General features: G+C 41.6%; 1 protein-coding gene across 2 annotated transcripts in view; it reads right to left on the bottom strand.

Moving 5' to 3' along the window:
* LOC147707969 (amine sulfotransferase-like) overlaps positions 1 to 23,692 on the bottom strand; it is a 255,175-nt gene that overhangs the window by 48,141 nt on the left and 183,342 nt on the right. For both annotated transcript variants that reach the window (XM_086926781.1, XM_086926782.1), the window contains one exon: positions 5,401 to 5,581. In XM_086926781.1, coding sequence (XP_086782907.1) covers positions 5,401 to 5,581 — 181 coding nt within the window. The remainder of the gene's footprint in view (positions 1 to 5,400; positions 5,582 to 23,692) is intronic.

Genomic DNA, 23,692 nt, shown 5'->3' with positions numbered 1-23,692 from the left:
TGACTATTCCCCAGAGACATTGGAAACAGGAGAGCTGCGTGTCTGGAAGTCCTGTCAGCTCGTCAGGACTTCCTGGTAACTGGATAGCTGGGACGTTCCCCGGCGCACCGGTAGCTAAGGGCCGGCATTTCTCTGAAAAAAAATTAACTCTTTGCAACCAACAAATCCTGCGTGCTTCCCAGTTCGCTGTTTGGAGGGTTTTCCCAGTTAACTCTTTGTCTCCTACAAATCCAGCCTGCTTTCCAATTGCTGTTACTTCCAATTAACTCGTCCTTTCAATTGGCTGCCACCAGTTCGTGTGGAAGGTGGAACTTCACACAGACCCTGTGGAATCCAGGCAGTTTACATTATAATAGGTCAATACGGTGACTATATATATGAAAGAGAGTTTTGAAACATTGCTTGAAAAGTGTATTTTTAAATAGTGTTTTTTTTCTTTCCGCCTGAGGACCTTATAACCCATACTTTTTGTGTTAGCTGTGTAAGGGTTCAGCTATGGCAGCAGCAAGCATGAGCCAACCCCCGCCCTTCCTTAATGAGATAGGTGAACCTGAAATCAGGTGGAAGGAGTGGGTGAAACTTTTTGAGTCTTATTTAATAGCTGTTGGTGGGGAAAAATATAAGTCTGAAAGGAAAAAACACATTTTATTGCACAATTTGGGTAGGCAAGGGCGCAAGGTATATGAGTCTCTACCTACGTTAGATCAGGAGGGACAGGATGGAACAGGGGTGGACGAGTATGAGCAGACCATGGAGAAGTTAGAGAAACATTTTGGGGACAAGGTAAATGTGGTGTTGGAACGCCATAAGTTTTTCAAGAGAAGTCAAGGGAAACAGGAGTCTGTACAGAATTTTATTGCTGCATTGTGGGGTTTAACACAGCTATGTGAGTTTGGTAGTCTAATAGATTCTCTTATAAGGTATCAACTTGTAAGATGTACCAATAACCCACACATCCAGGAGAAGTTGCTAGCAAAAAACCCAGGTTTAAAAGAAGCCATCGAAATAGCTAAGTCTGTAGAACACACAGCTAGATGTATTAAGGAGATGAAAACCAATGGGGAGGAAGTGGCTACCGTAAAAGACGAAGAAGAGGGCAGTGAGGTATATAAGATAAGGTCAAAGGATAATTACAGCGTCAGAGGTGAAACAAAAGAGAAGGGACCTAAATGCTACAGGTGTGGGAGCAATAACCATTTTGCAACCTTTTACCAGTGCCCTGCCAGGTTTGTCACATGCAAAAGATGTAATAGGAGAGGGCATTTCGCGAGAGTATGTAGGGATGGTGAACAACATACTAGAAGTGAGAGTAGGAGTACAGAGAAGAGTACAGCCACAGAAGTGAAGTGCATAGGACAAAGATGCGAGAAAATAATTTTGCAGGTGAAAGACATAGAAGGATCTGTAAATGCTATTTATCCAAAATGTGATGTCTTCCTCGATGGACAATGTGTAGAAATGTATGCAGATTCTTGTTCTCCTTACACGTTACTTAACAGAGATGATTTTGTGTCCATGAAAAATTGCAATGTGAAACAATTGAAAATGCCTGACATTTCTCCCACAGGGTATAACAAGGGGAAAATACCTGTGGTGGGCACGAAAAATGTTCAACTACGCTTTAAGGATAGAGGTACTTTTGGCCCAGTGTATGTAGTAGAATCAGGATCCAATTTGCTGGGTTGGGTTCACCAAAAAGAGCTGGGTATCATCCTAGATCCAAATAGTGCGAAACAGGTTTTGCTCACTGACAAGTACCAGGGATGTGAAAACATTTGTGAGGAGTTTGGGCAACTATTCAGGGATGAGTTAGGTTGCTTGCATATGTTCCAACACAGAATTAAGCTGAAGTATAACGCAAAACCAGTTGTACACAAACTACGCCCAGTACCCCTCAAGTTGAAGGCACCCCTAGAAGAAGAATTGCGCAAACTTTGTGAGTTAGATATAATACAACCTGTAACTTGCACAGAGTGGTTGGCTCCGATTGTTATCGCGGCCAAGGCCAATGGTGAGGGTATTCGTCTCTGTGTGGATTTGCGCAGCCTGAATGACAATATATGGGTGGAAAGATATCCTCTGCCCATAATTAATGAAATGCTGTGTACCATGGGTCCAGCTAAGTACTTCAGTGTAATCGACCTGTCCATGGCATATCACCAAATTGAACTTCATCCTGAATCTAGGCCCCTCACAGCATTCATCACCCCAGCAGGGGCATACATGTTCAAAAGGATGCCATTTGGCTTGGCGTCTGCAGCAGCTATATTCCAGAAGGCAATGCAGAAGATATTGGAAGGAGTGAGGACCACCATGTGTTTTCAAGATGACATCCTAGTATATGGCCAAACTGAGGAAGAACATGATGAAGTCGTGAGGCAGGTGTTCAGCAGACTTATGGAGGCAGGCCTGACCGTGAAGAAGGAAAAATGTAAAATAAAAGTGAAGGAAGTTGAGTATTTAGGCCACAAGATTACAGAAGATGGATTCAGGCCGAAGGGCAGTTTAATCCAAGCGGTGAAGGAAGCTCCCAGCCCCAAGAACAAGGAAGAACTAAAGTCTTTCTTAGGGCTTTTAGAGTACATGTCAAAGTACGTGGACAATTTTTCTGCCAAATGTGAGCCCATGAGGGAGTTAATGAAGAAGAACAAAGACTTTCTCTGGAAAAAAGAGCACGACGATGTGGTAAAATCATTGAAAGAGGAAATATTAACCTCCCCAGCATTAGGAACTTTTGATGCCTCAAAGAAAACCATCCTAGCCACCGATGCTTCAAACAAGGGCCTGGGTGCAACCCTGATACAAAAAGATGGAAAAGATGAGAAAATCATCGCGTTTGCTTCCCGAAGTCTCACAAACCCAGAAAAAAACTACTCCGTAATTGAAAGGGAGGCCCTGGCCTGTTTCTGGGCTGTTAGACATTTCAAGTTTTTCTTGTGGGGTTTAAGGTTCTCCATCCGGACAGATCATAAACCCCTCACCTTCATTTTTTCTGTGAAGGGACTGGAGAATTGCACACCTCGCATTAGCAGATGGATTTTGGGCCTGGAGCACTATAATTTCAATGTGGAGTATGTGCCAGGGAAGGAGAATAAAATTGCAGATTTCCTCTCAAGGTCACCGTTACCGAAAGTGGGGGAAAAGGAGGAAGCACTCGACAGTCCAGTACTAATGACGGAGACGCCTGCTATCACAGAAGAGGAGTGGGTAGCGGAGACCAAGAATGACAAGGAAATGGATGTCCTGAGGGAATACATGGAGAAAGGATGGCCGAGCAAGAAGAGTGATCTTGAAGTTAACTTAGAGGAGTATTGGGATGTGAGGAATGAACTAAGCCTCATTAATGGAAGAATCTATCGCAATCTGAGAGTGGTTCCACCTAAAGGCCTCAGGAAGAAGGTCATAGACTTGGCGCACGAAGGCCACCTAGGGCGCAGCCTTACCAAAGCTAGAGTCAGATCCAGTTACTGGTTCCCTAGGATGGATGCCATGGCCGAACTAGCTGTGAAGAACTGTGGAGCGGGCGCAAAAAGCGACAAGTCAAAGACAGTACAGAAAGCACCGTTATCTCCAGTAAAAGTGCCAATTAAACCTTGGAGCAAGCTGGCCATGGATATTATCGGGCCCATGCAAGAATTGGGAGAAAGGAGGAGATTCATGCTTGTTTTAATCGATTACACGACCCATTAGATCAAGCAAAAGTTTGTCCATTCTGTCACCACAAGGACAGTGGTAGAGTTCTTGAATGGAGTATTCGTTGAGGAAGGCATTCCAGCGACTTTGGTCACAGATAACGGGGTGCAGTTTTGCTCTGAAGAAATGCGTACATTCCTCAAAGATTTAGACATTAAACATGAAACCACCGCTTTATACTGCCCAAAAGCCAATGGGCTGGTTGAGCGGGCAAACAGGATCATCAAGGAACACATCCAATTAGCAGCAACCAATGGGCATGATGTGGAAGAGTCCCTTAGAAAATGCCTGTGGGCTTACCTCACCTCTCCTAATAATGTCACAGGCATCTCACCCTTTGTGGCACTGCATGGTCGTGAACCTTGTACCAAGTTTAATCCTAGTTGGCTGAGTGGGGGTGAGCCCAGGGTAGTGGATCGAGAAACGAGTGCAGAGAAGGTCCAACTCCACCAAGACAGGTACAAGCTGTGGTATGACTCTAAACATGTGGTGAAGGATCCCAAGTGGGAGGTTGGTGACAGGGTACAAGTCAGGAAGAACATCAAGGTGGGACCCACCCAGAGTAAATACCACATGCCATGCAAAATTACCAAAGTACTTAAGAATGTGGTTCAACTTGAGAATGGTCAATGGTGGAGTTTTGAGAAGATTTGTAAATGTGAATAAGTATGTTCTGTATTCTTTCCTTCCCTTTTGGGATGCTACGGTAATACTTTACCCCACCGCGGTGGGCCCTGTTTTATTCTGTGTCACCCTATGGAAGGGAGATGTGTTGTAAGTTATTCCTATAATGGTATGTTCCATCCACCCCTTCCCCTTTCTCTCTGTTGGTGTGGCCGGCCCCGGAGCTTGCCATGGAATGTTGGGACACTCTCCAGTGAGGAGAGTGGATGATTAATAAACAGACCTGTTTACGCTTTATCCTGGTCTTTGGATATTTACATCTTTCAACAGCTATGTTTTAGCTTATTCTGTATACATCTCAAGGGGACTAGTTTATTTCTGGGTTAATACCCCATTTCCCTTGACTATACCAAGGGTTTCCTCTCTATTCTGAAAGGTTTATACAGAGATTTCATAATCCCATGAAATATAACTCAGATTAAATGCCTTAAAAGTTTGGGAATGAATATTGTGCTCTCTGACTGCCCACAGTAATTATGAATTACATTAACAGAATCTACAGAAACACATGGGACAAGGACCTTGGTTTACACAGACTGTGAAGCATTGTAGACATTGACTCTTCAAGCCTTATGTTGAAGACTAAAGGGAAGATGTGCAAACCACTGCTAAAAACGTACACGGACGCACACCTACACCAGGGCACAGCGCAAGGGTACACAAACATTTCTCGGAGACAGACACAAATATTGGATATAGGCGATGTGACTGCTTAACCTTTAGTTAGGACAAAATGTTAGGCAAGGACAGGGACTTAGAAAAAGGTTGTGTGGCCGTATCAAGGGAATGCCCACTACTACAAACCCCTGGAAACTCTCAGTGCCAAGAGGCAATACAATTTGCAAAGAAAGCACTCCTCTACAAACAATGACTAACAAGTCCAATCTATCTGTACTTAAGTTTATACCTAAGCAAAAATCCCTGTCAAGAATAGAATGGTCCTCTAGAGATGAATTATTAAAGAGCCATTTATATTCATATGCTAAACGTGTTCTTCTATTAGCAAATTTACTCGATCAATACCTTTACGAAGAAATCGTCCTTGGTTGTGTAGGAAAACTTCTTCTGGTAACCATTTATAATTTGCCCCCTTATCCGCTGTCATACTCTTGAATGTAGCACGTTCCACAACAGTATTCACGGCCTCTTCATCCAGCTGTTGTCCCAGAAAGTCACATATTTTTAGCACAGCACTTTTAAGATCCTGAAATAGTCATAAATATAGGTGTAGTAAGGCCTTCTTTAGGAAAAAACAGCAGAAGACTACAGGTTCAATATATCAATTCAAGTGTTCAAAGCATCGACTTAATAATTATAAAAATATCATGAAAAAAATGAGTTTCAAGTTTTTACTCACATTGGCTCAGATTTATTATTTACTTTTACTTATTTCTGCGGATAAATACAGACAGAAAAACATTTAGTTTCCTGTGTGTAATTATTTTTAAATGTGGGTAAAAACTGAAAATAGGCTGTTATAAGTGATTCTAAATGCTGCCAGTCACGAGTCTGCCAGGCCAATAGCTGTGCAGATTGACAGGTAAGAAATGTTGGAAGTAAACATGTTAGTAATGAGGCTTATATAGAAATAGATATTAACAAGGTAGATATTAAAACGTGCATGTTTTCATATAAGTGTATTGATTCATCTTCTGGGGATGTTCATAATATTCAATTCCTGTAAAAGCATTAAAGTAAGAGTGCACATTTATTGATTAAAAAAATGTGGAAATACACTAGTTTTAGCTTACTGTTTTCACAGACCCAAAATAAATATGGATAAATACAGATAAAATCAACAAAAAATAAATATGTGTAAATACAGACGGAAACGCCTAAAAAATAAATGTCATACAATCTGGAGCCCTAACCATGATTTACATTGATGGTGCTCATTGTTTCTATTTTAACCTACACTTAACCATAAACTGCAAGACGGTCATGCACTCATTGAAAGGCTCTAATCACCAGGGGCTGGATCCCAACATGCTTTTGAATAACACTGTTTCATATCCCCGGTGTAAAAAAAACCATTGCCTGGAGCACACACTTTTTACCATTGCATATAAAAGCAGATAAAAGGATTTGGCATCGTGTGACTAAAATATTTTGCACACATTTGTTATTTGACATTGCGGTGTTGGGGTGATGTGTTGCAGTTTGTTCTGTTAGTTTTTTTGTATTGTAATATTGGAATGTGTTTTTGTGTTGAATTTATTTTTAACGTTTAGCGTTGTTGCCTAATTTTGTCTTTGTTATGTTGTTAATTTGCTTCGTATTGTATCTATGTGTTTTGTCCTGTTGTTAACTTTGGAGATGTCAAAAACAACTGCTACATTTCCAGTCAAAACGCAGCACATTCTTTTAAAGTTCCAATGAGAAACATCCGTTGACCACTATCTAAGGTGGTACATTTATTTTACTGCTCAAGCTGTTCAACTATTTAAGCCACTTATCAACCCCATTCTATAGCAGACACCTTTCTAAAGTCATAGGCCACAATTCCCTAAGAGACGGTTTATTTGGGGCAGAGGCTCCTCAGTCACATTGAAATCTAACCCCCCCCCCCACCCGCCCCCCCCCACCTAGGTGAGATGTCCGCAATGAGGTTTCCCCGTTGTGGAGATCCTGCCCTGAGTGCTGAAATCTCATTATGAGTGCAGAGCCTCCGTTCAGAGTGCTGAGGCTCTTTGTGAATCAGGGCCACAGTTCTGTGCTACATCTAGGTCATTCTGGGTGGAAACATTGGCTAATGCATAACATGTGAAATATAAAATATAGATTCAAATGACCAGATCATTTACCCTACCTTAAGCCCCATTATCCATATGGAAACAGCTTAAGCTCTCTCTCTACCAGTTGTATAATAGTTGTGAATGTGAACCTCCAACATAGCTTATCATTTAATCACATCATGACAGTCCTTGTAATAGAGAACAACAAAATATACAGTATTTCACTCTCAGGACCTCTAAAGCACACCACTACACGTCCTACCTTAAACATACACTGCACCCTGCCAATGAGGGTACCTTGAGCATACCTTAGGGGTTACTTACATGGAAGGAAAGGGAAGGTTAGGCCCTGGCAAGTGAGTGCTCTTGCCATGGCGCCATGGTAGTTTAAAACTGCCTGCACAGACGCTGCAGTTGCAGGTGTGAGACACATTTCAAAGGCTACTAGTGTGGGTGGCATTATTAGTGCTGCCGACCCACTAGTAGCATTTGATTTACAGGCCCTGGGCACAAACAGTGCGCTTTACTAAGGGCTTACCAGCAAATCATATATTGCAATCATGGATAAGCAATCATAGCTGCAATTTACACAAGGAGCACTTGCATTTTGACACTGATCAGTAAAGGCAAAGTGTTGAAAGCATCACAGCCAGCAAAAACAAAATCCATCGGACAGTAAAAATTGCAGGCGGTAGAGGCAAAAAGTCAGGGGGAAACACGCCAAGGGTGCCAAGTCTAACAGTTACCAATGACGGTTTTAGTGATGTCATATGAGAGCTTATCAGTGATGTTATTTATAGTACTTTGAGATATGATCACTTATATATGGTAAAAAATACTATGGAGGCAGCTTGGAACTTACCCTCACAGTCAACCTGTCTCCGAGGGAGGAAACCTAGTCGCACAACCAGACATAAATGGTTATCAAGGGACAGTCCTGGGTGGGAACTCTTTACTTAACACACTGGACTTTTACTAATGCCATTTCAAAGGACCTACAGAGCAGGGGTTTCTGAGACAGTTTGCTAAGAAATGACAGAAAATGCGGCCAAGAAAAAAGGCTAGATTTGGACATGGAGAATTTCTCAACATTTGACCCAGAGTTGTCGCAGGTCATTGCCTATTGTGAACTAGATAAAACCCACCACAGCTTAAATGAATACAAGTGGACTTGGAGAGACCCAAAAAAACCAGTAGATGACATCTGCTTGCTAGTTTCCTGGAGAAGGGCAGATGTATCCGCAATTTCCTTTTATCCTTGCTTTGGAAGTGCTCCCAAGAATATAATAAACTGGCCTTCTATTGTCCCAGAAACAAAAACGTAGTTTAACGGAATCTTGGAGGTAGGAGCATCCATTAGGGACTGGGAACTGTGCTGGAAATCCTAGCTGGAAAAACAGGTTGAGCCTATCTGTGCAATCCGTTGGCTGGAGATCTAGAAGGCTACCCCAGAGGAATGTGATCTTTAGGAGTGACCTTCTAAAAGTAATCCAAAATCTGACAAATGTAGAATTCTTGCCTATAGTGGGAGCTAGGGTAATAAGATTTGTCTGCACCATGGATCTGGGGCTGGAGTCCTCCCAGAAAAATCCTTGAAGATTTGAAGCATTTTCATGAAACCCAACCGTAAGGTAACTTGACCTGTGCCCTCCAAGCTTCGATGGGGCGAAAGAGTTTTGGTAAATAGTTCTCATTTTTGGTGCAGGGGTCACCTACATTTCCCACTTTTGGCAGTGCACATACATCGCATTTTAAGACACCAATGTGCTTATGGGCATTTTCTTAATTAAAAAACATAATCCAATGTACACATTTGTGTCCCATTTTATCTATTGTTTTTGTTTGCTAAATTTGTTTGGGTAGTGTATTGCAGTTGGTTGACTTGAAGATTGTTTTGGTGCTGCTTATAAACTTAATGCATAGTATCCTGGGGAAATGCCTGATTCCTTGTACTATATGTACAAGAATGTAAGCCTGAGTTTTCCCATTGAAACTGTTTTGAATTTCTCAGATACTAGATTAATATTTTGCTATGGTCATTCCCTTAATTATTAAATCAGAATCTCATAGTGGTTTTGGTGGCTGATAGTTATGAGATGTGTGTCTACCAGCTAACTTACAATCTTACCAGCTGAGAATTAAATAGCTCCTTGTCAGATTCTGGAGCAAAAATCTTTTTTCTTTTTGAGTGCCCATTTTTTTCATCTTTGATTGAATCATTTTTTATTAAGACCCATTTTGAATAAATGTTTGTTTCTTAATTTTTGGTTGCACTGCAGAGGATATCTGTCTACATTGTCAGAATTGTAGTCAGAGAGATCCAGGTGATGTAATAGGAAAAGCAGATATAGATGGGCATTAGAGGCAAAAAGGTTGACATGGCGAATAAAGTTCTGTAAGTACATATCACCTCAGAGTAAAGTGAAGAACCGGGGCAAGTGCAAGAGGAGAAGGAGGAGGATAAGTAGAACATAGAGGACACAGATTTATAAAATAAAGGCCCACTGAACATAATCCTGTGTATAAAAGTAATGTGTGATTCACACTTTGGAGTATGAGGAAAAGAGCTGAGAGGCAAGTGAAGCTGAAAGTTGATGTTCTGGCTGTAGAGGCGAAACAACATGTGCTGATTAATAATGGCGGTAATAGTCCTTGTCCTGGCAGACATACAAACAGCTGCTAGAGATGAAAAAGTCAGTCCTTGCTCATGAGGGTAGCCAGAGGATACAGGAACTGGAGGCCATCAGGGGCATAACGGAGGCCCCCACAGCCCCGAGGTTCAGGGGTGCCCCAAGGTTTCTGGCTTTGGAGGGGGCCCCCAACTCTCTAAGCCTTGCCATTGCATGCCTTGCAGAACGCATGCAAGACATGCAATAAGAGATAGTTGAACACTCGGTAAAGCCACTATGCTTTACAGAGCAAGCCCCTGCCTTGTATGGGGGGAAACTATTAAAGGGGCTCCATTGAGCCCATTCTGCGGTGGGCCCTATTAGTTTGCGTTATGCCACTGGAGGTCATGTGGGCATCAGACCTTAGTGCTGGTGCTAGCATCTGCAGAATGATGATCACATTTTACAGCATGCACAGCTACACCAAGGAGTGTCCCAGTGTGAAAAGCTGCTGGATCAAAATATAAAAAGAGTTTTAGACTTAGGCAAAGATCTACATTTTTAGCTTCTTCTTAAATAATAACAAATATCTTGTAATACGTAGTTCCAGAGGGAGCAGATTCCAAGCTGCCGAACCCAGTTACACCACAGACCATCCACCTGTTGATACTGGGGATCTCTGCCAAAAATGTATTGGCTGATCTTAGCTGTCTTGTGGGTTTGTGAAAACCTAATATGGCTCTAAGATAGGCAGATCCTGATTGATATAATAAATCAGTCACTAATACAATAGCCTTACATTTAACTCTTTCCCTGATGGGCAACCAATTAAATGCTCGCAGATGTGGCGAAATTTGTTCTCATGGGATCATTTAGCAGGAGTTGAGCCATCGCATTCTGAAACACCTGCAGTTTGTCCATCAGATACTCTGGTAGGCCAAGATACAGTGCATTGCCGTAATCATTTATAGATGTTATCAATGCCTGGATGGGCAATTTCTTAGCTGAAAAAGATAGGAGAGGCAAAAATGTCTTTAGGACCTCATAATCCCAAAACAAATGCCTACCAACCCCTTTACTTGAGGCATGAAAGACAGCCTGTTGACCAATGTAATACTCAGATTTTTGACTAAGTCCAGGGGGAGATGCATCATCTGGCCAAAAGGTTTGACAAAGACCTGATGGAATATTCCCAAATAAGATAGTTTCTGTTTTCTCTTCATTGGATTTGGGCAGTTGCTAACAACTGAAACATAGCTGTCAGGCTGAATTTAATCTGACCACGCTCAAATTCGACTCCCTTATCCCAGGAGAAAAACATCTTTGTATTATCCTCATAGGAGATCACCTTAGCTCCCAGAGTTACTGCAAGTTGAGCCAGAGGGGTGCGATTAAAAAGGGTAGAACTCAGAGCAGAGTCTCGAGGGACTCTGCCAGTACATCGCATGGAGTGGCAGTGCAGGGGGGAATCCAAACTTGTTGGCTTCTCTTAGCTAAGAATGGTATCCAGTCCAGTGACTGTCCTGTTAGTTCAGTCGCCTGGAGAGAGTCTACCAGCATTGTCTTAAGGACTGTATTTAATGTTGCTGATACATCTAACTTGATCAGTACAGCCAGTCCCACCAGCATCCAAAGTTCCTCTAATGTATTCAGACACCTCTACCAGTGCAGTCTCCATATTATGTTTAGCTCTGAAGCCTGACTGACTGGAGTGAAGCAAAGCGTTTTCTTCTAAATAGCTAGAAAGCTGTTTAACCACCTGTTTCTCTAAACTTTTTAATAGAGCAAGAAATAGGAATTTCGGCCTATAGTTAGCTGGATGATCGGATCTGCCGCAGGCTTTTTTATCAACTGAAGAATTTTTGCCTGCTTCCACAAACTGGGTACCTCTGCCGTCTTCATTGATGTCAGCCACTGATATATGTAATTTAGGAGGACAGAGATCAGAAGGCGAGCCAGATGTGATGGCCTTCAAAGTCTGCTGAGAGCACTCTAAAGATGTGGGCTTGAGGGTACTCAGCTTTGTCTGAGGAGGGAAAATCATTCTGGCTTGCTGTTTTATCCAAGAGTTCTTCTCTGGCCTTAAATCCCCTGACAGGCTCGCATGAAGACTTATAATCTTTATATAAAAAAAGCACACAAGCTGTTCACACCATTCTACAGAGACTGAATAGGACCTAGCACATTCTAATGGGGTCATAAAACTCTTCCCAATCGTGAAAATCTCCTTCAATCTGTTCCCTGCTCTTCCAATCCTCTCTGCATGGTAGACTTGTTTGGTTTTTATTATTAAGACTTGATATTGCTTTATTTCAGTTTGTGTGCCTCTTTTTCCAATAAATGTACTCCTTTCTCCATTTCAGTTCCAGCATCATACACCGTTTTCCCCAGTTTTATGCTTATCAGAAAACCATGGGCTAGAGGGCTTCCTTCTGCTTACTCTAATTGGGAGAGCTGACACCACTTCCTCAGTAGCATTTTTAATTCAATTATCACATCGTAAAAACATAATCCTCCAACACGCCAGTCAAGGCTGGAAAATGTGGATCAAGAGCCCCCATAAACTCCACTGGATTTATCTTATTAAAACCTCTCCCAGAAGCGCCATCCTGTCTGGAAGCGGATCTTGTTTTACTGAGAGCTACGAGGTAAATCTAGTTATGTGATGGTCTGATCAGAACAGGGTATTGGTCCTCCATTAGTATGTCAACATTGGAGAATTCTATGTCCACTCTGATGGGTCAGCTTTCCCCAAAAAACGTTTATGCCAAGAGAGTGCATCATTTCTGTAAATTCAATGGCCTCGCTATCTGTCCGTTTGTCATTATGCAAATCTTTTAGAAGCGTAAGGTGAGGGATAGCTTTATCTAAAGACTTTAAGAAGGATGGAGAACCGCAGCCTTAAGGTCCGGCGGCGCAGGGTACGCCTGAAATCGCCTGGATTCACCTGCCTTGTCAGTAACAGAGACACGGACTCTTCGTCTGGCGTAGAAGATGGTATTTATTAGCTGCAGCTAGTACAGTGGTCTTAGAAGTCGTTGGTATAACGAGGTTCAAAAGAGACTGCCACTTAACTCCGTGACGCACAGGTTTATATACGATACAATACAATGCAAAATGCAATCACACAAGAGCATGAGCTATAGGCAAACGTTATAGACAATGTTTTAAGACCAAAGCAACTCAAGTTCCCGGTTCTGTTTGTCACTCGACCCCTTAAGTAAATTACAAATGAATCCACACAATTCGATTTACAAGAATAGAGAAAACACAGCTGCGTGTTGTAGAAGGACAGTCGTGAAACAGGAGAATGCATGAGACATGTAGCGAAGGACAGCAGATAAGATAACTTAAAGGAAACAATGGTGTGAACCAACATGTAGTCCGGACGGGGATTAATCAGCTGCCAGTCACGAGTCTGCCAGGCCAATAGCTGTGCAGATTGACAGGTAAGAAATGTTGGAAGTAAACATGTTAGTAATGAGGCTTATATAGAAATAGATATTAACAAGGTAGATATTAAAACGTGCATGTTTTCATATAAGTGTATTGATTCATCTTCTGGGGATGTTCATAATATTCAATTCCTGTAAAAGCATTAAAGTAAGAGTGCACATTTATTGATTAAAAAAATGTGGAAATACACTAGTTTTAGCTTACTGTTTTCACAGACCCAAAATAAATATGGATAAATACAGATAAAATCAACAAAAAATAAATATGTGTAAATACAGACGGAAACGCCTAAAAAATAAATGTCATACAATCTGGAGCCCTAACCATGATTTACATTGATGGTGCTCATTGTTTCTATTTTAACCTACACTTAACCATAAACTGCAAGACGGTCATGCACTCATTGAAAGGCTCTAATCACCAGGGGCTGGATCCCAACATGCTTTTGAATAACACTGTTTCATATCCCCGGTGTAAAAAAAACCATTGCCTGGAGCACACACTTTTTACCATTGCATATAAAAGCAGATAAAAGGATTTGGCATCGTGTGACTAAAATATTTTGCACACATTTGTTATTTGACATTGCGGTGTTGGGGTGATGTGTTGCAGTTTGTTCTGTTAGTTTTTTTGTATTGTAATATTGGAATGTGTTTTTGTGTTGAATTTATTTTTAACGTTTAGCGTTGTTGCCTAATTTTGTCTTTGTTATGTTGTTAATTTGCTTCGTATTGTATCTATGTGTTTTGTCCTGTTGTTAACTTTGGAGATGTCAAAAACAACTGCTACATTTCCAGTCAAAACGCAGCACATTCTTTTAAAGTTCCAATGAGAAACATCCGTTGACCACTATCTAAGGTGGTACATTTATTTTACTGCTCAAGCTGTTCAACTATTTAAGCCACTTATCAACCCCATTCTATAGCAGACACCTTTCTAAAGTCATAGGCCACAATTCCCTAAGAGACGGTTTATTTGGGGCAGAGGCTCCTCAGTCACATTGAAATCTAACCCCCCCCCCCACCCGCCCCCCCCACCTAGGTGAGATGTCCGCAATGAGGTTTCCCCGTTGTGGAGATCCTGCCCTGAGTGCTGAAATCTCATTATGAGTGCAGAGCCTCCGTTCAGAGTGCTGAGGCTCTTTGTGAATCAGGGCCACAGTTCTGTGCTACATCTAGGTCATTCTGGGTGGAAACATTGGCTAATGCATAACATGTGAAATATAAAATATAGATTCAAATGACCAGATCATTTACCCTACCTTAAGCCCCATTATCCATATGGAAACAGCTTAAGCTCTCTCTCTACCAGTTGTATAATAGTTGTGAATGTGAACCTCCAACATAGCTTATCATTTAATCACATCATGACAGTCCTTGTAATAGAGAACAACAAAATATACAGTATTTCACTCTCAGGACCTCTAAAGCACACCACTACACGTCCTACCTTAAACATACACTGCACCCTGCCAATGAGGGTACCTTAAGCGTACCTTAGGGGTGACTTACATGGAATGAAAGGGAAGGTTAGGCCCTGGCAAGTGAGTGCTCTTGCCATGGCGCCATGGTAGTTTAAAACTGCCTGCACAGACGCTGCAGTTGCAGGTGTGAGACACATTTCAAAGGCTACTAGTGTGGGTGGCATTATTAGTGCTGCCGACCCACTAGTAGCATTTGATTTACAGGCCCTGGGCACAAACAGTGCGCTTTACTAAGGGCTTACCAGCAAATCATATATTGCAATCATGGATAAGCAATCATAGCTGCAATTTACACAAGGAGCACTTGCATTTTGACACTGATCAGTAAAGGCAAAGTGTTGAAAGCATCACAGCCAGCAAAAACAAAATCCATCGGACAGTAAAAATTGCAGGCGGTAGAGGCAAAAAGTCAGGGGGAAACACGCCAAGGGTGCCAAGTCTAACAGTTACCAATGACGGTTTTAGTGATGTCATATGAGAGCTTATCAGTGATGTTATTTATAGTACTTTGAGATATGATCACTTATATATGGTAAAAAATACTATGGAGGCAGCTTGGAACTTACCCTCACAGTCAACCTGTCTCCGAGGGAGGAAACCTAGTCGCACAACCAGACATAAATGGTTATCAAGGGACAGTCCTGGGTGGGAACTCTTTACTTAACACACTGGACTTTTACTAATGCCATTTCAAAGGACCTACAGAGCAGGGGTTTCTGAGACAGTTTGCTAAGAAATGACAGAAAATGCGGCCAAGAAAAAAGGCTAGATTTGGACATGGAGAATTTCTCAACATTTGACCCAGAGTTGTCGCAGGTCATTGCCTATTGTGAACTAGATAAAACCCACCACAGCTTAAATGAATACAAGTGGACTTGGAGAGACCCAAAAAAACCAGTAGATGACATCTGCTTGCTAGTTTCCTGGAGAAGGGCAGATGTATCCGCAATTTCCTTTTATCCTTGCTTTGGAAGTGCTCCCAAGAATATAATAAACTGGCCTTCTATTGTCCCAGAAACAAAAACGTAGTTTAACGGAATCTTGGAGGTAGGAGCATCCATTAGGGACTGGGAACTGTGCTGGAAATCCTAGCTGGAAAAACAGGTTGAGCCTATCTGTGCAATCCGTTGGCTGGAGATCTAGAAGGCTACCCCAGAGGAATGTGATCTTTAGGAGTGACCTTCTAAAAGTAATCCAAAATCTGACAAATGTAGAATTCTTGCCTATAGTGGGAGCTAGGGTAATAAGATTTGTCTGCACCATGGATCTGGGGCTGGAGTCCTCCCAGAAAAATCCTTGAAGATTTGAAGCATTTTCATGAAACCCAACCGTAAGGTAACTTGACCTGTGCCCTCCAAGCTTCGATGGGGCGAAAGAGTTTTGGTAAATAGTTCTCATTTTTGGTGCAGGGGTCACCTACATTTCCCACTTTTGGCAGTGCACATACATCGCATTTTAAGACACCAATGTGCTTATGGGCATTTTCTTAATTAAAAAACATAATCCAATGTACACATTTGTGTCCCATTTTATCTATTGTTTTTGTTTGCTAAATTTGTTTGGGTAGTGTATTGCAGTTGGTTGACTTGAAGATTGTTTTGGTGCTGCTTATAAACTTAATGCATAGTATCCTGGGGAAATGCCTGATTCCTTGTACTATATGTACAAGAATGTAAGCCTGAGTTTTCCCATTGAAACTGTTTTGAATTTCTCAGATACTAGATTAATATTTTGCTATGGTCATTCCCTTAATTATTAAATCAGAATCTCATAGTGGTTTTGGTGGCTGATAGTTATGAGATGTGTGTCTACCAGCTAACTTACAATCTTACCAGCTGAGAATTAAATAGCTCCTTGTCAGATTCAGGAGCAAAAATCTTTTTTCTTTTTGAGTGCCCATTTTTTTCATCTTTGATTGAATCATTTTTTATTAAGACCCATTTTGAATAAATGTTTGTTTCTTAATTTTTGGTTGCACTGCAGAGGATATCTGTCTACATTGTCAGAATTGTAGTCAGAGAGATCCAGGTGATGTAATAGGAAAAGCAGATATAGATGGGCATTAGAGGCAAAAAGGTTGACATGGCGAATAAAGTTCTGTAAGTACATATCACCTCAGAGTAAAGTGAAGAACCGGGGCAAGTGCAAGAGGAGAAGGAGGAGGATAAGTAGAACATAGAGGACACAGATTTATAAAATAAAGGCCCACTGAACATAATCCTGTGTATAAAAGTAATGTGTGATTCACACTTTGGAGTATGAGGAAAAGAGCTGAGAGGCAAGTGAAGCTGAAAGTTGATGTTCTGGCTGTAGAGGCGAAACAACATGTGCTGATTAATAATGGCGGTAATAGTCCTTGTCCTGGCAGACATACAAACAGCTGCTAGAGATGAAAAAGTCAGTCCTTGCTCATGAGGGTAGCCAGAGGATACAGGAACTGGAGGCCATCAGGGGCATAACGGAGGCCCCCACAGCCCCGAGGTTCAGGGGTGCCCCAAGGTTTCTGGCTTTGGAGGGGGCCCCCAACTCTCTAAGCCTTGCCATTGCATGCCTTGCAGAACGCATGCAAGACATGCAATAAGAGATAGTTGAACACTCGGTAAAGCCACTATGCTTTACAGAGCAAGCCCCTGCCTTGTATGGGGGGAAACTATTAAAGGGGCTCCATTGAGCCCATTCTGCGGTGGGCCCTATTAGTTTGCGTTATGCCACTGGAGGTCATGTGGGCATCAGACCTTAGTGCTGGTGCTAGCATCTGCAGAATGATGATCACATTTTACAGCATGCACAGCTACACCAAGGAGTGTCCCAGTGTGAAAAGCTGCTGGATCAAAATATAAAAAGAGTTTTAGACTTAGGCAAAGATCTACATTTTTAGCTTCTTCTTAAATAATAACAAATATCTTGTAATACGTAGTTCCAGAGGGAGCAGATTCCAAGCTGCCGAACCCAGTTACACCACAGACCATCCACCTGTTGATACTGGGGATCTCTGCCAAAAATGTATTGGCTGATCTTAGCTGTCTTGTGGGTTTGTGAAAACCTAATATGGCTCTAAGATAGGCAGATCCTGATTGATATAATAAATCAGTCACTAATACAATAGCCTTACATTTAACTCTTTCCCTGATGGGCAACCAATTAAATGCTCGCAGATGTGGCGAAATTTGTTCTCATGGGATCATTTAGCAGGAGTTGAGCCATCGCATTCTGAAACACCTGCAGTTTGTCCATCAGATACTCTGGTAGGCCAAGATACAGTGCATTGCCGTAATCATTTATAGATGTTATCAATGCCTGGATGGGCAATTTCTTAGCTGAAAAAGATAGGAGAGGCAAAAATGTCTTTAGGACCTCATAATCCCAAAACAAATGCCTACCAACCCCTTTACTTGAGGCATGAAAGACAGCCTGTTGACCAATGTAATACTCAGATTTTTGACTAAGTCCAGGGGGAGATGCATCATCTGGCCAAAAGGTTTGACAAAGACCTGATGGAATATTCCCAAATAAGATAGTTTCTGTTTTCTCTTCATTGGATTTGGGCAGTTGCTAACAACTGAAACATAGCTGTCAGGCTGAATTTAATCTGACCACGCTCAAATTCGACTCCCTTATCCCAGGAGAAAAACATCTTTGTATTATCCTCATAGGAGATCACCTTAGCTCCCAGAGTTACTGCAAGTTGAGCCAGAGGGGTGCGATTAAAAAGGGTAGAACTCAGAGCAGAGTCTCGAGGGACTCTGCCAGTACATCGCATGGAGTGGCAGTGCAGGGGGGAATCCAAACTTGTTGGCTTCTCTTAGCTAAGAATGGTATCCAGTCCAGTGACTGTCCTGTTAGTTCAGTCGCCTGGAGAGAGTCTACCAGCATTGTCTTAAGGACTGTATTTAATGTTGCTGATACATCTAACTTGATCAGTACAGCCAGTCCCACCAGCATCCAAAGTTCCTCTAATGTATTCAGACACCTCTACCAGTGCAGTCTCCATATTATGTTTAGCTCTGAAGCCTGACTGACTGGAGTGAAGCAAAGCGTTTTCTTCTAAATAGCTAGAAAGCTGTTTAACCACCTGTTTCTCTAAACTTTTTAATAGAGCAAGAAATAGGAATTTCGGCCTATAGTTAGCTGGATGATCGGATCTGCCGCAGGCTTTTTTATCAACTGAAGAATTGTTGCCTGCTTCCACAAACTGGGTACCTCTGCCGTCTTCATTGATGTCAGCCACTGATATATGTAATTTAGGAGGACAGAGATCAGAAGGCGAGCCAGATGTGATGGCCTTCAAAGTCTGCTGAGAGCACTCTAAAGATGTGGGCTTGAGGGTACTCAGCTTTGCCTGAGGAGGGAAAATCATTCTGGCTTGCTGTTTTATCCAAGAGTTCTTCTCTGGCCTTAAATCCCCTGACAGGCTCGCATGAAGACTTATAATCTTTATATAAAAAAAGCACACAAGCTGTTCACACCATTCTACAGAGACTGAATAGGACCTAGCACATTCTAATGGGGTCATAAAACTCTTCCCAATCGTGAAAATCTCCTTCAATCTGTTCCCTGCTCTTCCAATCCTCTCTGCATGGTAGACTTGTTTGGTTTTTATTATTAAGACTTGATATTGCTTTATTTCAGTTTGTGTGCCTCTTTTTCCAATAAATGTACTCCTTTCTCCATTTCAGTTCCAGCATCATACACCGTTTTCCCCAGTTTTATGCTTATCAGAAAACCATGGGCTAGAGGGCTTCCTTCTGCTTACTCTAATTGGGAGAGCTGACACCACTTCCTCAGTAGCATTTTTAATTCAATTATCACATCGTAAAAACATAATCCTCCAACACGCCAGTCAAGGCTGGAAAATGTGGATCAAGAGCCCCCATAAACTCCACTGGATTTATCTTATTAAAACCTCTCCCAGAAGCGCCATCCTGTCTGGAAGCGGATCTTGTTTTACTGAGAGCTACGAGGTAAATCTAGTTATGTGATGGTCTGATCAGAACAGGGTATTGGTCCTCCATTAGTATGTCAACATTGGAGAATTCTATGTCCACTCTGATGGGTCAGCTTTCCCCAAAAAACGTTTATGCCAAGAGAGTGCATCATTTCTGTAAATTCAATGGCCTCGCTATCTGTCCGTTTGTCATTATGCAAATCTTTTAGAAGCGTAAGGTGAGGGATAGCTTTATCTAAAGACTTTAAGAAGGATGGAGAACCGCAGCCTTAAGGTCCGGCGGCGCAGGGTACGCCTGAAATCGCCTGGATTCACCTGCCTTGTCAGTAACAGAGACACGGACTCTTCGTCTGGCGTAGAAGATGGTATTTATTAGCTGCAGCTAGTACAGTGGTCTTAGAAGTCGTTGGTATAACGAGGTTCAAAAGAGACTGCCACTTAACTCCGTGACGCACAGGTTTATATACGATACAATACAATGCAAAATGCAATCACACAAGAGCATGAGCTATAGGCAAACGTTATAGACAATGTTTTAAGACCAAAGCAACTCAAGTTCCCGGTTCTGTTTGTCACTCGACCCCTTAAGTAAATTACAAATGAATCCACACAATTCGATTTACAAGAATAGAGAAAACACAGCTGCGTGTTGTAGAAGGACAGTCGTGAAACAGGAGAATGCATGAGACATGTAGCGAAGGACAGCAGATAAGATAACTTAAAGGAAACAATGGTGTGAACCAACATGTAGTCCGGACGGGGATTAATCAGCTCAGACAGGAATTAGTGTACTCGGTCAGACCCTGACACTCGTTAGTAAAATAGGGGCGAAGAACCCACCTGACACGTAAATGCAGAAACGACAAAAACATCGCGTTCGCCGCACTGCCTGAGTGAGGGCAACAAAAAATGGCACGGATCACAAAATGGAGGCTGAGCACGAACAAATTCGTAATTTACAGAACGTCAGACCCTCCTTTTGCCATTACTCAGGCAAAAACGAACCAACTCATGCTAATCTGAGTCGGAATCAACAATGATGTTCATGAAAACCTCAAGCTGTTGCTGCACCATCATCCTAATATTCTCTGTCTTCTGAGTCGCAGATTGTGGAACACATAAAGTAGCCAACAGGCCACAAACTGCAGGACCACATTGGACGCATAGGCAACAAGAGAATATGATGGCCAAAATTGCTCCAAGGAACGTTAAGATCTTCCATCCCCAAGTTGACAATATTCCCCAAAACCATCCCATAAGAGACCAATCTCCTTCGTCCTGATAAATCGACTCGGAGACAGTGTGCAATTTGGAAATGGCTTGGTATACTGCTGGAGCATCATCTTGAAAATAAATGCACTCATTTTTACTTTCACTCAATTATTACTCCACTTTTTCAAATGCTGTTTGCAAATTTTATTTTCATTTCCAAATGTTTCTTATTTGCTCGTTTTTCATTCTTCATACTTCATTTATCATTTTCTATGCATTTCATTTCACATGGTTATTTTGACCCAATGCATTTCAAGCGTAAAGCCCGTCCTCAGGGGATTTCCTTTATCTAAAAACATTGTACATCCTGTTGAGTACTCGGTAAACCACAATAACATGTTGTACTTAATTAACAAACAACTCCTACTCATACTTTATCCATGCATGTATTTGTCATACGTTGTTTATCCCCGGTGTGTATGCCTCTTATATACCATGATTGTGTTTAGTGTGTCATGTAGTGGAACTGACATCCACGCTGTACCGCTTATGTGAACGTGGTTGCTCTTGCACCTTATAACCCATTGTTTAATTACGCACGCGCATTACGTACTGACCTTAAAAGATTTACTTTTTCTTTCAGGCTGTAAATGAAGAAACGAACAGTACGATAAACCGCTGTAGTCTCGATCAGTATCACATTAACTGATTTTAGATGTTTAGGAGCCGTGCCCTTACCCAATGCTGGTATTCTTCTCCTCTCCTCGCTGACTCGGCGTGTGTCGCTATATCCCTACGCGCTGTCTCCCCAGCTCCAGGGTTTTCTCCTGCTCACGTGACCCCGTCGGTTGTGTGCTTTGTTTGCTAATTATTACGATGACTTGCGATATGTGAAAATTCTGTTGGTGCGTTTATGTTCCTGCATGTGTGGATAGTATCTTCCATTTCTAGTAATGCTCAACATTATCATCCTATAATGTCATCAACGGGTATATTTTGTATACAACACCTTTTGACATTTATCAACAGTGCATTTATAATTTATATGACATATCAAAAATCGGTACATAAATCATTACTGGTGATATCCTCTGAATTGTCTGTATCTGAATTTAAAGGAAACAATTTAAATCCATCCGCTCATTAAGACCCTTTGGCTGTATGGTGCACAAATAATTAATCCAGAATACTTCTCTTCCTAGCAAATAGTTATTGTTTTCTCTTCCTGGAAGGGTTGCCACCATTTCCAAAATGCAGAATTTCAACTGACTTACATTGTGGTTAGCTTGATTAAAATGAACTGCCACCGTTGATTTTTGATTTTTGAGTCTGATGTTGCTTTTCTGCTCAATAGTGCGCATTTTTATTTTTCTTTGAGTTTTACCCACATAGGATAGGCCACACGGGCACCGTAGCATGTATATTATGTTACTTGAATCACAAGTGCCTGATACTTTCAATTTTATTGGCGTTCCTTTAGTTGGGTGATTGATGATGTTACTTCTGATGATGGCTGAACAGTTACCACAATTGTAACATGGTAATGTACCATTGTATTTTGCTTGTTCTTGCGTGTTAGATTGTTTGAGTAGTTCCTTCAAATTTCTTGTTCTCTCATACGCAAAGATTTGTGGTTTGTTGAATATTCCCTTAAAGTCTTTTTCTAGGGCCAATAATGGCCAATGATTTCTGATTGTTCTCTTGATTTTAGCACTACGTGTTGAGAATTTAGATACAAATACACTTCTTTGTTCCTCTTGCTTGTTTGTGGGCATCAATAGGTGGTGACGTTGTAATTTATCTGCTCTCTCAGCTACTGATTCCAGAATGGGTTCCGGGTATCCTCTCTTTTTGAATTTTTGTAATGTCTCACTTTTGTGTTTCGCATATAATTCATTGGTGGACGCTATGCGTTTTATTCTAAGTAGTTGAGAAAATGGTAAATGATGTTTCAGCGGAACTAACAGAGGGAAATCAGGGGACGAGAAAATGTACATGTACAAACATTTCTGCTTGATGTCAGCTTTCTTTCTGTTGACTTGGAGACAAAAATTACCTTGATGGGGTACAGTCCATACTGGAGAAGACTCACCCTTCTTAGTTTGGTCACCAAGTATAGAATCATAGTGGGTAACGTTACATCCGTTATAAGCTCTCTTCTCATCTAATGGAATCTTGTTCTTCTCTATAATCTTTGCCATTACCACTATACCTTTAATCAAAGAGCTATGACTGAAGTCTAATCCATTCCCAGAAGTTCTTACATGGCTTCTAATTCTGTTGTGGTATGCGGCTGAAAACATAGTCAAATAGGCCCAAGCTGAACCTTCGTATGAGAAAGGAAGAACCAGATATGGCATTCCCTTTTATGTATTGTGTGGCATAAGTCCGCACACCCAACAGGCAGTCATATTAATAGCCAACTGATGTGGTGCAACAACTGAATAAACGTAGTATTCATATATTCAGCTCTCCTTATCTGTTCATGAGGGGGTAGAGCATGCATTTTATGTGAAAAGACAGAAAGACGAGAAGGCAAAGAAGTTGTAGAATTAACAATATTTCTTGATTGCAAAACATGTACGATCCAACCTGTGCAAGCTAATAAAATACACAAGAACATAAAAACAAACAAAGTTACGCCAAATCGACTACGCAATAATTTACAATACTTCGATCTCATTTCCTGCTTCCTATCCCTTCCGACAATTGTTGTACCATCCATCTTTATCTAAAAAAAAAATGTCGCTCATGGCAATCTTCCTTAATCACTCAGCTACTCACTTCTGTATATCCTGAGGCGCTAGCCACTTGCTAAAAGAACAAAAACCAGGTTACAGTCTGAGTCTCCTACCGTGACCCTGCAACGGAGACA

The sequence above is a fragment of the Lissotriton vulgaris genome, chromosome 6 (genome assembly GCF_964263255.1).
Source record: "Lissotriton vulgaris chromosome 6, aLisVul1.2, whole genome shotgun sequence".
Classification (NCBI taxonomy): Eukaryota; Metazoa; Chordata; class Amphibia; order Caudata; family Salamandridae; genus Lissotriton; species Lissotriton vulgaris.
This window is presented reverse-complemented; position numbering and strand designations above follow the sequence as displayed.